The sequence below is a fragment of the Anomalospiza imberbis genome, chromosome 4 (assembly GCF_031753505.1).
Source record: "Anomalospiza imberbis isolate Cuckoo-Finch-1a 21T00152 chromosome 4, ASM3175350v1, whole genome shotgun sequence".
Lineage (NCBI taxonomy): Eukaryota > Metazoa > Chordata > Aves > Passeriformes > Viduidae > Anomalospiza > Anomalospiza imberbis.
Genome location: NC_089684.1, coordinates 18,404,301 through 18,418,390, shown reverse-complemented (window position 1 = coordinate 18,418,390; position 14,090 = coordinate 18,404,301). Strand labels below are relative to the sequence as shown.

The 14,090-nt window shown below is 42.3% G+C and overlaps 1 protein-coding gene across 12 annotated transcripts in view; it reads left to right on the top strand.

Moving 5' to 3' along the window:
* EPHA5 (EPH receptor A5) overlaps positions 1-14,090 on the top strand; it is a 207,058-nt gene that overhangs the window by 46,096 nt on the left and 146,872 nt on the right. For all 12 annotated transcript variants that reach the window (XM_068187325.1, XM_068187329.1, XM_068187324.1 and 9 more), the window contains one exon: positions 10,055-10,718. In XM_068187325.1, the coding sequence (XP_068043426.1) occupies positions 10,055-10,718 (664 nt within the window). The remainder of the gene's footprint in view (positions 1-10,054; positions 10,719-14,090) is intronic.

Genomic DNA, 14,090 nt, shown 5'->3' with positions numbered 1-14,090 from the left:
TTCTGAAAAGCCGATGACAATGATAAAGATTAAGATTAGTTTTTGCAAATTTTTGCTGTTCTGTGTGTTAAAAAGAAATGAAATGCGTTGTGTTATTTCAGTTGTAGTAAACAATCACCGCATAGATTTTGATTTATTTAAATATTAGGACAATATTAAAGTAACAAGGCAAACTTCCTTTCTTCCTGCTTTTCAAAGTTGTTCTGTGAATCTCTTGGTATCATCAGATGATGAGTAATGTGAATAATATCCCAAAAGCTTTGAAAAGCCAAGCATTTGATTATAAACCTAAAATTTCTGTCCCGCTCTGAGTCCTTCTGAAAATCTGGCTTTGTCAGCTTTCCAGTGTTAAACCATGTGGTGTCAATACTGTTTGTTCTGGCCTTTGTTAAATTGCTCTGCAATGAGTGTGACATTAGGCAGTGAAAAATGATTTAATGGTATTGTGTTTCTTCATTGCTTCTTTCACACTCGTCTCCATTGTCTTTCCCTCAGTTGCTGGATTGTGATTTGAAATGGATGTTTTCATTCAGATGTACAGAGAATTTCAAACCTTTAATAAAATAAACCTGTGGGAGGGGAGGTAGGGTTTCCAGATAGCACATTGCTTTGTTGTGGGAAGGGGGTCGGCACAGTCCCTGATTAGGCATGCTGAAGAGGGGCTGGTGCTCCTTTTCATTTCAGTTCCGCTAGCCTCCAGCTGGGCTCTCGTTCCATTTGGATTCTGGTGCTGACATCTTTCATTGATCATGCAAATTGTCAAAGTCTGAGCTAAACTTCAGTCCCATTTTCTTTCCCCCCCACCTCCATGTATCTTGGTGTGCAGACTGAAAAGTCTAGGTGACTTTGTCCTGATGTTTCTCCATTTTTCAACAGCTTGAGTTGTGCAGGTTTCTGAACAGATGATACGTTTCATAAGATGTACTGAAAATAATTTTTAATGTTTTAATTGTTCTTTCTTACCTGTTTTCTTGGGTGGTACTTTGTGTAGCAAATTGGTGTTCGTATTTAGAGATGCTATCGCAGCTTTCCAGAAATCTGCATTGTTTCTCAGCTAGTTAGTGGTGCAGAGCAATCCAGGAATTGTCAACACTTTAGCCTTATAGAGAGTTTTGCTGAGAAGTCTCCTGCATAGCCTGCTGCAGAAATTAAAGGTGTGGCAGCAAACCTTACGTGCATACTACAAATAAAAAGAATATTGAAAATTTGTTCAAGTAGTAAATTCAAATGTTTACACAACAGGAGTTGATGATTATGAAGTTCTCAATGTAACTTTAGGTGACTGATAATGTCTTCACATGTAGGTCTTCTTGAGAGGAGCAGTCATGCTTTGTCTCATGGTTTCAGTGTGGTCCTCTCCTGTTTGGTGTTCTCCCTCAGCTCTGAGCAGTGTGACTGTGTGAGAACCTTTCTTGGCATTACTTAATGCAGGAGGAGGATTTCTAGCGGTCCTGATTGCACACAGGATGGTGAAAGGTTGACCTGGGTGGAATTAAAAATATCCAAAACACTGTAAGATACTGAAGTATCCACCCAGATGCTTAAGCTCTTAGTTCTAAAAATTGCATTTTTTTAAAGCTGATGTCTGCTGACGAGCTGTTCTGAGTATTGGAATGTGCAGTTGGCATCACTGGAGTTAGGATGGAGCGTGGTGGTGGTGTGAACATTCACCCAGCTCATTTTCAGTGTAGTTTTTTTTTATAGTGGAGATAAAACATCAATTATCTCCCCATCTTTGCTATTCCCTCTCCTGCCCTTTGTCAAAGTGCAAAGCCAAATGTGAAACCTTGACATCAAGTGAAATTGAGTCTTGTTAACTCTTGATGCTGTGGGGAGTAGCCTTTAGCATGAAGCAAGGCCCTTGGTCTCCTCTTAGCATTTTAGCTGCCCACACATTGCAAGGGGTCATTCAGAAGCACATCTGGCAGCTCCTGGTTGGAGGGGGTGGTAATGCAAGTGACTTTCTAAGTTTGCTTTCTGCTAGGTAAGTATCACACGAGGGCTAGGGAAATATGTTTGGCTAATAAAGAATCGGAGAAAAAATATTCACTACTCTGATGTGGCACATCTCAAAATCATGCTTTAAATGTCCAGTTCATACCTCTTTGCTATATTTGCTTCCTCCACTTATGTTTTAGTGTATGAAAAATGATCCTTAGTTTCTTGCTGGGAAATCTCCAGTAATGAGTGAGGAAACTCATATTTACTTCAGCTAATTAACGTCAGGCTATTCTGAAGCTGTGTGTTAACTGGACTGTGCAGCTTAGTGACCAGAGTGGCATTGTAAGAAACAGCAGGAAAGTGCAATCCAGTAGTAAAATAAGAAGAGTGGACCAAAAGTAGCCCATAGCGTTCTTATTTTTGTTTTATTTTCCTGGTTGGAGAAATTGGGGATGTGCCAAGCCACCAGAAAACGTTAAGTTCCTTCTTCAGAAACTCAGCTTTCATTAGGCCAGATTTCCGCCTGAGTAGGGAGATTAATCAGATGCTTTCTGTCCTCTGTTATCCATTATGCTTTTTGCTTGACTAGTAACTGCTGTCAGTAGGAATATATATCTGTATCTATAAATGTCTCAGTTGTAAAATTGCCATCCAAATGAGGCTTGAGCCTCGGGTGGGGGCACTGTCAGATGTATGGAAATAGTAAAATCCCAGACAGTTGCAACTGCTTCTGGTATTTAAAGGTTTTAGTAAACTCTTGCCAAATGTTGTTTGCATAGAACTCACTGCACTTTCTTTTTGACACTAGCTCCTGCCTTGATAATGAGCTCCAAAGCCCCTAAAACCGGGCTGAGAAAGTGTAAAAATAGCTTCACCTTTTGCATTGTAAAAGTGGATGTTGGTATTGGAAAAGTTTGCACAAGTAATAATTTTTTTGTTGCTTGGTAGCCAAAATTTAAAAGTGTGTTTGAGGCTGAAGGAGGCTGAAAGAAGCAGTTTGTATTACTCCAGAACAGTTTTTTCATAAATTTATCTGGCCTCTGTTTTGTTTAAACTCAAGAAAAGATGGTAAAGACATGGTTTGTGAGGCTCTCAAAATAACTGCTTTCTATTTTACTAATTTTTTTTTGTTCCCTCCCTTTCTTTCCTAACTTGTTCCCAATACATGAATTGCTTTGGTTTCCTGATTACTTGTATTTAAAAATTTGTGATTTACTGGAAAAAGTGATGTGGCTCTAGTTGGTGTCCTTCCACTACTTGGTGTGGGGCAGGAGGGGAGAAGCTGCTGAGCTGTCCCCATGAGCAGGCACCCTGCCCCAAAGCAGAGTTTGGGTCCTAAAACTGTGTGGTTACCCTGGTACAAATGCTTAAAAACTGTTGCCCGAGAGCGCTTTTTTAAGCACTGGTACTAATGGAAAAAGCTGGACAAAGCTATTTTGATGTCTCTGCTCTGCTCCTTGCACTGCTCATCCATCGCAAAGAGCAGGGTTGCAAACAAACATGCAGCATTGTTCCAGGTTACTGCATTTTTCTGCTGCTTGAAGGTGGTTTGGATCACTGTCCCTTGCTGTGAGGGGGGACCAGGCTTCTCAAGCTCCTCATCCAGATGCTGGTGGACTCTGCCACGATCAGTAGGTCATAGAGGTTACCCATGCACCTCTTGCCAATGCCAGTGTTCAAGACAGAACTCTTGCTCCTGCCAATCATTGCTGTAGAGGGAGCTAAAAGTAACATGACTTTTTGGATGCAATGTCTTTTGTGTTCTTGTTCTTTGAGCAAGCAAAACCCATTTAATGAAGACTGAAACACCTCCAGCAAAATCAGGCTCTTGCTTAATCATGCAGCTCCCGAGCTGAAAATCTGAGCAATGCCACATATTGCAGCTTCTGTTGATAACACTGGCAATATTTGGTGGCAGGATCTGAAACAGGGACTGGCCTGTTTCTAAGTGCTGTTTTGCAATAGGCAAGATAGTGACAAAGTCAGCTTTATTTTACAGCTAGCACAGACCTGCAAAACCTTCTGCAGTGCAGAAGAAAAGAAGTGTCGTGCTCTGCCTGGCTTTCACTAGAGATATAGCCTTATGTGACCTCTCTGAAGTCACTGAAACTGTGCAGAGGAAAGCCTGCTGCTTGTTTGCTTTAACTGTGTAATACAATAGCAAGTGGAAACCAGCGGGTAGCTAAAAAAAGTAACAAACCCACAAGTTTTTGGGTTTTGTGATGGGAGGGAAGAAGCAGGTTGCAAGATAAAGTTGAGTAGCAGGAGGGAACATTTGTGAGGGAGCTAAGCAGGAGGCTATTGATTGGCAGCCTGGTCTTAACATCAGCTGCGTAAAAGGAAATCGAAGAGTCTGCCCAAATGTTACCAGGATGAAAGGCAGGATAAATGGTACTGAGCTGCACACCAGGCTGGTTTGCCCTTCTGGAAGGGCGTCAGGTGTCCCCTTTTCACTTGGCATGGGGATTGCATAGCACCAAGCCACACTGTCCTCTGCACCGGCATGTGCTCGTGGTGGCCTCAACAGCAGTTTTTTGAGGTAAAATTGCCTTTCTGTGGGCAAAGCACACAGGGTATCTGTGATGCTTTCACATATTCAAAGCCTGAGATCAGAGATCCGTGCCAGGCTTGCTTTCTTCCAAAAGAAAAAATGGTAAAATACGTAAATCCTTTTCTAGTTTTGCATCTTTGTGCCAGCAGATACCTGAGTAAACATGCATATGTTGCCGAGCTCTGTGTGGCAGAGTGGAAAAATTAAATAGGAGAGGATGAGGCAATGAGCCTGTGAAATATGTAGTGGGAAGAGAGGCAGATTCACAGCCCTTGGAGTGAGGGAGTCCTGCTGGGGAGGTTTCAGGTAAGTCTTAGGAACACCTTTGTTTAATGTTCTTAAGCTTCCTTTCCCTCTTAAGATACCTAGGATTTTGCTAAATGCCTGATTTCTTTTTCAGCAGTGCAAGGATGTGTGGAGCTAGGAACAAGGCTTGAAATGTCTCTACTGCCTTTAGTGGATACTAAAGAAAGTGAATGAGTCAGTGAAGACCAGTAACAAAAACTAGTACTGCAACACCCCCATCCCCTCAAAACCAAATAAACAAAGCTCTGAAATGTTCATCCCTGCTGTCAGTGTTTGGTTTTGGGGCAGCAGCTTTTCGCTGTGCTGTGGTAGCAGATTGCACTGCTGGAATCTCTGAGATTAGAAAAAAGCCTGAGTAGCAGACAGCTGGTGAATGTGTTTTAAAATTGTCCATTTAACCCAAGGCTGCTCCACTGAATGCTTTTTTAACTCTTATATCTTTAGTTAGATGTGTGATATCTTTGGCCTTTCTCTAGACAGACAGACTGTATGAAATGTGTGCTTCCTATTGATGGAGCTGCATTTTCACTCACCAGCAGTAGTGTGCTGAAAATTTCTGATTCAGAAATAGGTCTTCTATAAATGATTTAACATCAGGCCATTGAAATGCATTTGTGTTTTTCCTCTTAGGGCTATTAAAGATGTAGAGAAAACATTTACCACCAAATTAATGGTTGCATTTTTGTTTTAATCCTGCAGATGGGGTTGATTTATATATCAAAAAATATGTGCTGCAGAGAGGAATTATAACATTACACAATTTTTCAGTTGTACACAATTTTTTTCATGCCAATAATTTTCATCTAGATGTTGTCTCTTTAATGTGTTGGGATTTCTTTCTCATTAACTCTAAGGCACTGCATTTCATCCTGTGGTTCGTATTTCTTTGTTGGCTGAAATACTTTTCTGAGGTCTGTAGTGACTAGGAGGCTGGGACCAGGCAGGAGATGCAGGGGCTCTTACAGCCATCTCCATCTCGTGGAGGGATGTAAAAGCAGAAGGGGTGGCAGCTTGCCTGCAGTCTCTGGGGGGAGACAGATCCAGCTGAAGAGAAAGAAATGGTGTAGTCCTACATGCAGATAGGGGAGAAGAAGATTAAATGACAGAGCAGAGATTTTGCACAATACTGGCTGCTCTGATAAAATCTGGTTGACTTTCCCTTGAGGATTATACAGAGATAAGCAGCCTTAGCTCATTAGCACCTCCCCTTTCTCACGCTCTGATGATTGCTTTAGGTTTGATGGCAGGTGGTGATGACAGGATTTGCTCTGATCTGGGGAGCAGTACTGAAAGTGCAGCACATCCTGAAGCCTGAGATGTTAGGGCTGTGTGCCATTTCTTGCAGCTGAGATAAGACTCAAGTACAGTTCATTGATGTATTTATGCTTGGACCTTTATCCTCATGGTGTTTAGTGCTCTCAGTGCATGAAAGCAACCATTAGAATCGCTGCACTTAGTTTTTCAACGAATGAACTTTGTACTCACTCCCAAAAGCACAACTTCTGAAGCAGCACTGGAAATGAGCTTGACTGCATAACTCTGGGGAGCATCACGGTTGGGTCCTTGGAAATTGACCTGGCAAGTATGAAAAAAGTCAAGTGATGTTTTTCAGCATGCCTTCAAGTGAGGTCACTAATGATAGTACTGTAACATCACAGTCATTGTAAATGTCAACTCTATGAAAGAAATACACGTTAATGCTCTGTAGATAGTGCACAGCATTTTACTGTGTACCTTGTGGCCATTCATAAACTTCTCCACATGATAAAACTGGTCTGAGCAATTTCCAGTCCTGAAATGCTTTGCACCACTTCCTGCCAGAAGTTAACACTTACTCATGTATGCTTGTTGATGTGAGCAGTTGTTTGAGTGATCCTATGGCCTTCAGCCAGAAAAAAGCAAAGTTAAAGTCATTATGTCTTTCCTGGGCTACATTGGGATGTGCTCATCTGTCCCCTGGACTGGTTTGGCAGGGACCTCTCTGAGGATTGGGTGAAGTGGAGGGTTACTCTCCCTTTTCATCAAATGGAGAATCACTACCACCTAAAAATAGGACTTCACCTTTATATAGTGTTGTGCTTTAACCTCATCCATCAGCTAAGCACCACACAGCCCCTCTCTCACTCCCCACCAGCGAGTGAGCAAATCAGAAGGGTAAAAGTGAGAGCTCATGACTTGAGGTAAAGACACTAAAACAGGTAAAGTAAAAACTGCACACACAAGCAAAGCAAACGAAGGAATTAATTTACTACTCCCATGGGCAGGCTGGTGTTCAGCCAGTTCCAGGTAAGCAGGGTGGTATTCTCATTACAGTCTCTATCCATGGACCAGACCATTTGGGGTAATGTTGCAATGAACTCCTCTCCTTGCCTCTGCTCCTTTTTTGGACTTAGCCACAGACTTCAGTCCCTTAGGATTTTACCTGCTCAAAGTGGAGCCTTATCTATGTGCCACAGTCTTTTCAGGGATGTAGCTGCTGCAACATGGACATAACCACAGCTACAGATGCTTTGAGATGCACCTGTTCCAGCATGAATGTATCCACAGCTGCTTAGGGCCATGTGGACTAATCCCCAGGTTGCATTCCCATCAACTTGAGTTCACACTGCAGTTCCAGCATATCCAGTGTGGCATCACAGAAACATCAGTGATGGCCTGGGCATTTGCCAGCATTGTGCTTTGTCACTGCTGACATCAAGATGTTGCCAGGCCTGGCAGAGTAAGATGGTCAGCAGTTCAACAAGGAGCAGCCACTGCCAAGCACCAGGCTTTAGTGTGCAGAGAGGCAATCAAGCCCAGGAGCCAGTCAGTGAAGAGCTCAACAACAATAACAACTATAACTTCAATCTAGCACCTTGGAATCAAACCTGTCATTAATTCAAACCCTTCCAGCCCCATACTGGCCATCAAAAAGGACTGTTGTGGTTTAACCCCAGCTGGCAGCTAAGTGCCACACAGCAACTCATTCACTTCCCCTGCAGAGAATGAGTGAGAAATCAGAAGGGCAAAAGTGAGAAAACTCATGGGTTGAGGTAAAGGCATTAAAATAGGTCAAATAAGAGCCATGCACACCAGGAAAGTAAACCAAGAAATTCCTTGGAAACACCACTTCCCAGGGGCATGCAGATGTTCAGCTATCCCCATGAAAATAGGACATCCTAAGATATAATGGTGACTTGCAAAAGCAAATGCCATGATTCTTCCTGTCCCCAGTTCTTTCTTCTTGCCCCAGTTTTATGTGGTGAGCATGACACCATATGGTCTGGAGTATCCCTTGGGCCAGGTGGGATCAGCTGTCCCAGCTATGTCCTCTCCCAACTCCTTGTGCACCCCCAGCCTCCTTGCTGGTGGGATGGGCTGTGAGGCAGAAAAGGCCTTGACTCATGTAAGTGCTGCTTAGCCCTTGCTGAAATATCTCTCTATCATCAGCAGTGTTTCTAGCACAATCCCAAAGGTAGCTCCATGTGAGCTACTATGAAGAGGGTTAACTCTATCCTAGCTGAAACTAGTACAATGTTAGACAAATTCACTTGGAAGTATATATGTACAGTATACTCATTACTTAAATTAACCATGCTAGTTGAAGAATGGTGTTTTTCTGCTTTTAATTTCATATATCAAAACCTTCCTATTTAGTGGAACATAGAAAATCTAGCTGCTGAATTATTCTGTGTTGCATACTTTTATCTTTTCTCAGTGACTCTCCTGGTAACTGTTAATTGCCTCTCCTAAAGTCAGGCATAAATCCTGTGCAGATCTGCCTGGCTTTCACTGCAGACATGGCTTTGTCCAATTCTGTGGTGCTACCCAGTGACAATTACATCTTAATCACAGTAGAGTTGCGGCCTGTTTAAGCCTAGAGACACAAAAAAGGGTTAGAAATGAAAGTACTGCTTGCCATGGCAAAAATATCTTTAGGTTAGGTTCCTTACTTGGAAGACTGGTGGTGCATATGAACTCTGCACGTAACAGTGGGCATGTCTTCCTGTGCAAGTCCCTGCTATCACATCCCAGGTTAGGGAGGAGAAGAAATGTTTTTCTGATGGTGGTGTTTGTAACTAATTTTTGACTGTACCATTGGGTTATGTTCTCATGTCACTTCTTGATGCTGTTTTACTTTAAAATGTAAGAACAACAACATCTTCGTTGACTCTGAGGGTGTTCTATCTCAGCTCTGCAGTAATGGCATCTGGGCTGAGAACACTCTCAACTTTATCTCAGGCTGTATTTCCATGAAAACGTTTGTCCTTTGGCCATCAGAAGATATGCAGCTTGAAACAGGAGTACCTTTGAATTATGCTCTGTGCATTTCCTTTGTGACCAGGTGTGTGCAGCAATGCTGAGCAGAGGATGGAGGAGGCGTTGGGAATTGAGCCCTTGCAGATGAGTGGGTCAAAAGTAGAAGGGAAGAAAACTGAAACCAACACTGGCTCTCCTGGGTTCTTTGCTGCACTTAGATGGTTAATCTAATCTCTTGATGCAACCCTAGGGTCGTCAAAAGCAGAGAGGAAACGCTGATGTGTATCTATGGTAGGCACAGTTGTGATGCTGCTGGCTCTGTGCTGCACCAGGAAAAAGCATGCCCTTCAGTGATGCCCTTCAGAGCATGGCTAAAATAAAATGAACAAACAGTTGCTGCAATTCCCACAAAGCTGCAAAAAGTTGCCTGAAGTTCTGATTAAAAACCTGTGTAGCACATAAACAGCTCAAGATTTGCAGGTCCCCGTAACCGTATTGGAAGTATTCTTCTCTTTACATGGGCAAGAACTACACTGACTAGTGCACTTGGGGATAGCAAAGGCCCATTTATTTAGTGTGTCATTCCACTGAATTTCTGGCATGCTGTTTGGTGGGGGAGAATAGCTTGTAGAAGTATGGTTTTCATTATGTGGGGCAATGAGTTGAGGATGTGGTAGAAAGGAGCCTGAGGGCATGGGGACAGACGAACTGTGGATGCATTGGAAAAGCTCACAGAAATGGCCTCATCTGCTTTTGTTTTGTTTCCTAACTGAATAGTAGTGGACAAACCCAGCAATGTGTTTTCCCACTTTTGAACTGTCTAAAACAAAGGGTTTTAACTTGCATCCTTTCCTATTTATAATAGATCATTTATCTGACTTTACCAGGAATGTATCAAGCCTCTAGTGTAGAAAGCTTTTTTCCTGAAAGTCCTGAGTTCTGAAACCCAAGATGCTCTTCAGATGGGAAAGCGAAGAGTTGTGACTGTTTTAAAAATTACTTTTCCTTTTTATACAGTGGGAAGAAATTGGTGAGGTGGATGAAAACTACGCTCCGATACACACATACCAAGTATGCAAGGTGATGGAACAGAATCAGAACAACTGGCTTCTGACCAGCTGGATCTCTAATGAAGGGGCATCTCGCATCTTCATTGAGCTCAAATTCACCCTTAGGGACTGTAACAGCCTTCCAGGAGGACTTGGGACCTGCAAGGAGACTTTTAACATGTATTACTTTGAATCAGACGATGAAGATGGGAGGAACATCAAAGAAAACCAGTACATCAAGATTGATACCATTGCTGCTGATGAGAGCTTCACAGAGTTAGACCTTGGCGACAGAGTGATGAAGCTCAACACGGAGGTGAGAGACGTTGGGCCCCTAACAAAGAAGGGATTTTACCTCGCTTTCCAGGACGTGGGTGCCTGCATTGCCCTGGTCTCTGTGCGTGTGTACTACAAGAAATGCCCATCAGTAATACGCAACCTGGCCCGCTTCCCTGACACCATCACGGGTGCGGATTCCTCGCAGCTCCTGGAGGTGTCAGGTGTCTGCATCAACCACTCAGTGACTGAGGAGGCACCGAAGATGCACTGCAGTGCAGAAGGGGAATGGCTGGTGCCCATCGGGAAGTGCTTGTGCAAGGCAGGCTATGAGGAGAAGAACAACACCTGCCAAGGTAAGGGTTTGAAGGGAGGGCGCTGTGCTGAGCTTCCAAGGTGATGTGCAGTCTGGGCTTTCTTCTCTTTCATGTTTTTTGTGCCTGGTTGAGTTGACAGTGGTGGGTCAGATTCTCACTTCCACTGAGGTCCTTTGAGTAAGTGTTACAGCAGGAAGACAGAGGTCTGGGCTTGATGTAGTTGCACTTGACACCTATGTGCAGGTGCTTCTGGTGCTTACAGAGCTGCCAACAAGGAGAATCTGGCATTCTTCTATTAACTTTGGGCACTGTACTACTGGGTCCATGAGGCAACTGTAGTCTTATCTGTTATTTAGAGATTTATGTTATTTTTCCTCAGTATCAGGGTTTCCTTATGAGTCTTAGAAGCCTGGTTTCTTTTTTTTCTGGACTGTACCAGGGAATGTTTGAAGTTAATCTCTCTGTAGAAGATGCATTTTGTTTTTGTATTTGGAGGAGTGTGTTTTCTGTCTTTATCACTCTATGGGGGGCCGGGTATTTGATGTGGTGTGAATTGATTGATTTTCATCTCTGGTAAATAATTTAATACAAAGCTGCTCAGCTGTTCAGAGTTAAACTTAAAGTCCCACTGATAAAAGTGCTTCCATATGTGCTGAAGTTTTCCCACAAGTAACTGGCTGAGGTTCCCAGGTTGCTGGTCAGCATAGGTCCCATGAATCATCAGAGGTCTTGTGCAAGAGATCTAAGGTATCTAAAGCTCAAGAACTTAAAAAGAATATTTACAAAGAACAACAGTGTACTCTGAGTGTATAATCTCATGGTTTGCTGTATTATATATTTGTTTATAAAATTTGCCCTTCTGTTGTAAATATGTAACAGGTAGCCTAAAACTAATTTGCTTGTAAAAGAGAAGGGTAAACAAAGATTTCAATACAGTTTGCTCTTTGTAAAATTAATATATATTGGTTATCAGTTCCATCTCAATTGGCTTGTCTTTGCAGCCGCTTAATAATGGGTAGTAATAGATACTGTGGGGAAGGCAGAGGAATTCCACTTCAGCTGAAGTCTGTGTTGCATTTTCTCTTCACCTCACTCCAGACACTGATTATTGTTTGTAGTGTAGTACAAAGAATAGATCAGTGCATAGCCCCAGCAAGCTGTGGTCTTGATCCGTTAGTCCTCAGTCACATCACGGTGACCCTGAAGATAGTTCAAATCTCTTCAAAGGTTGACATGGGGAGAAAAAGTAATGTTTGAGAGAAATGTTTGTGTTGGAGAAGCCTCTGCTAAACAGCATGTGGAGTGGTATTTTTGACTAGAATAGTTTCCTTTTTCTACAGATGTAGTCAATACAGCAAAATCTGTCTTGGTTTTGCTTTTCCTGTGCTAATAAAGATATTTCTTCTTTTACAAGGGGAGAAGAGACTGACTCGATATTTGATACTGTACAGTGGGGGAGCTAAGATCAGCATTATCCCAACTTGAGGAAATACAGACTGCCACAGACAAGGGATGTTGGTCGATAGATCAGCAAGGTTTTGCTTAATTATGGCAGAAAATGCCATGTAACAAAGTGACAAGACACAGGTTTGGTGCTAGGTCTAGAATTTTTGGAGGAAAGGAGTCCTCTATTAGTCACCCTTCAAGTCCTGTCCTCTGATGCTACATTTCTCAAAGCACACTTAGAGGTCTCTTCAAAAAACAAACAAACAAAAAAACAACCAACCAAACAAACAAACCCAGCCAAACAAAAAAAAAAAAGCCAAAAAAACCCCAACCAAGCAAAAAAACCACTATTAAAAAAAAAAAAAAAAACTATGAACCAATCCACCAAACCCGAAAAAATACAGATTTAAACCAGAAACTATAATTTAAGAAGCTGGGCTGCCTTTAGAGGGGTTGCAGTGTTGAGATAGCAATCTGGGGTGCACTTTCAGAAGACCTTAGTGTCTAAAGGCTGTGCTTTCTGGTTTTGGGTGTAGGTTGTTGGTTTTTTTAATTTGTTTTCCTTAAGAGGACAGTATGTGGCCTCTCAATTTATGACTCTGTTGGGTAGGGCTGTGATCATAATTAGGAAGTGTAAAGATGCTTTGTGGTGGTTTATCCCTGCCCTGTTCCTAAGGTATATCCACATAAACTGCTCTTTACCTCACCTACAGCCTGCACCCTCGACAGGATTTTTATCACTATTGCTCTAGAGGTGTTAAAACTAGTAATTCTTTTTTTGTGGATAGCCCTACAATCCATCACCAAATCAATGGGATTTGAGTGCCTGTGGCAAATTCTGTTGGAGGACCCCATTTGGATGTCCCTGTGTTTAACCCAGGTCGTTGTGCCAAGCTTTCCTTGCTGGTTGGCTCCAAGATGCTCTGTTGATAGGAGGCATTCAGCCTTAGGCAGTTCAGGAGGTCTGTATTCCGCATGTATGGGAGTTCATGTCAATATCCCGTGTGAGTAAAACGCTTTCTGGTTTGGTTATTGCCACATTCACAAAGATGAAATTGTCTTCAAGGACAGTGAAGTTAAACTTGACATCCCTGAGCAGAGTAACACCAAGAAAGGTCCCATGCATTTGTAAATACTGAACTTTTTTTTCACAGTCTGATTGATGCTAAGGAAATGCACTCCATGCTCCTGGCTGATATAATGATCGTCTTGGCGCTCTGCTGTGTAGCTTTCACAAACACCTAAATAACTTCTGACCTTTGGTTTGTAAATCACTTGGGTGCATCTTGCAAATGGTCTCCCAGTTTGCTTTCACTTAGTAATCAGGTTTTTTGTGACCATGCTTTGGGAAACATTTTCAACCCAGAAGAGCCTGGTTTGTTTATTAAAATTTCTACTGCAAAGTTGACATTTTCCAATCTCTAGTGTCATGTCTGGACAGAGGAGACTACACTCTTTTGTTAGAGGTGATGTAAATCCCAGTCATCCTCACAAACATATGGGAACTATTGAAATCCCTTCTGCCTACAAATCATTAATTGGCAATGATGTTCTGAATTCATCATCTTGTCAGCAGGGTTCCTGTTTGAAGAAGGCATTGACAGTAACAGCTGAGCAATTTCTCTCACTGGGGACTCTGAGGTTGTAAATATGACATGGTCTAATCTCCTTATATAATGTGCTCACTCTCTCAATTAATATAGGCAGCTAGGTAGTAGTTACTGTAAAAAACCCAAACTATTTGGATTTTTACACCTCTGTTGGCAACATAGCACATTTATCAGCAACTGCTAGGGACAGCTAGAGGTAAATTGTGACTGTGTTAGGACATGTTTGTAAGGACCAGTGTTAAGGTTCATTATGCACAAAAATATATTGCTGTGCTAGTTACTAAGAGAAATTAAAGCAGTTGCTCTGTGAATTTCTGTGCTGGTTTCCAGAGTGGTGGATTGATACCACTAAAAA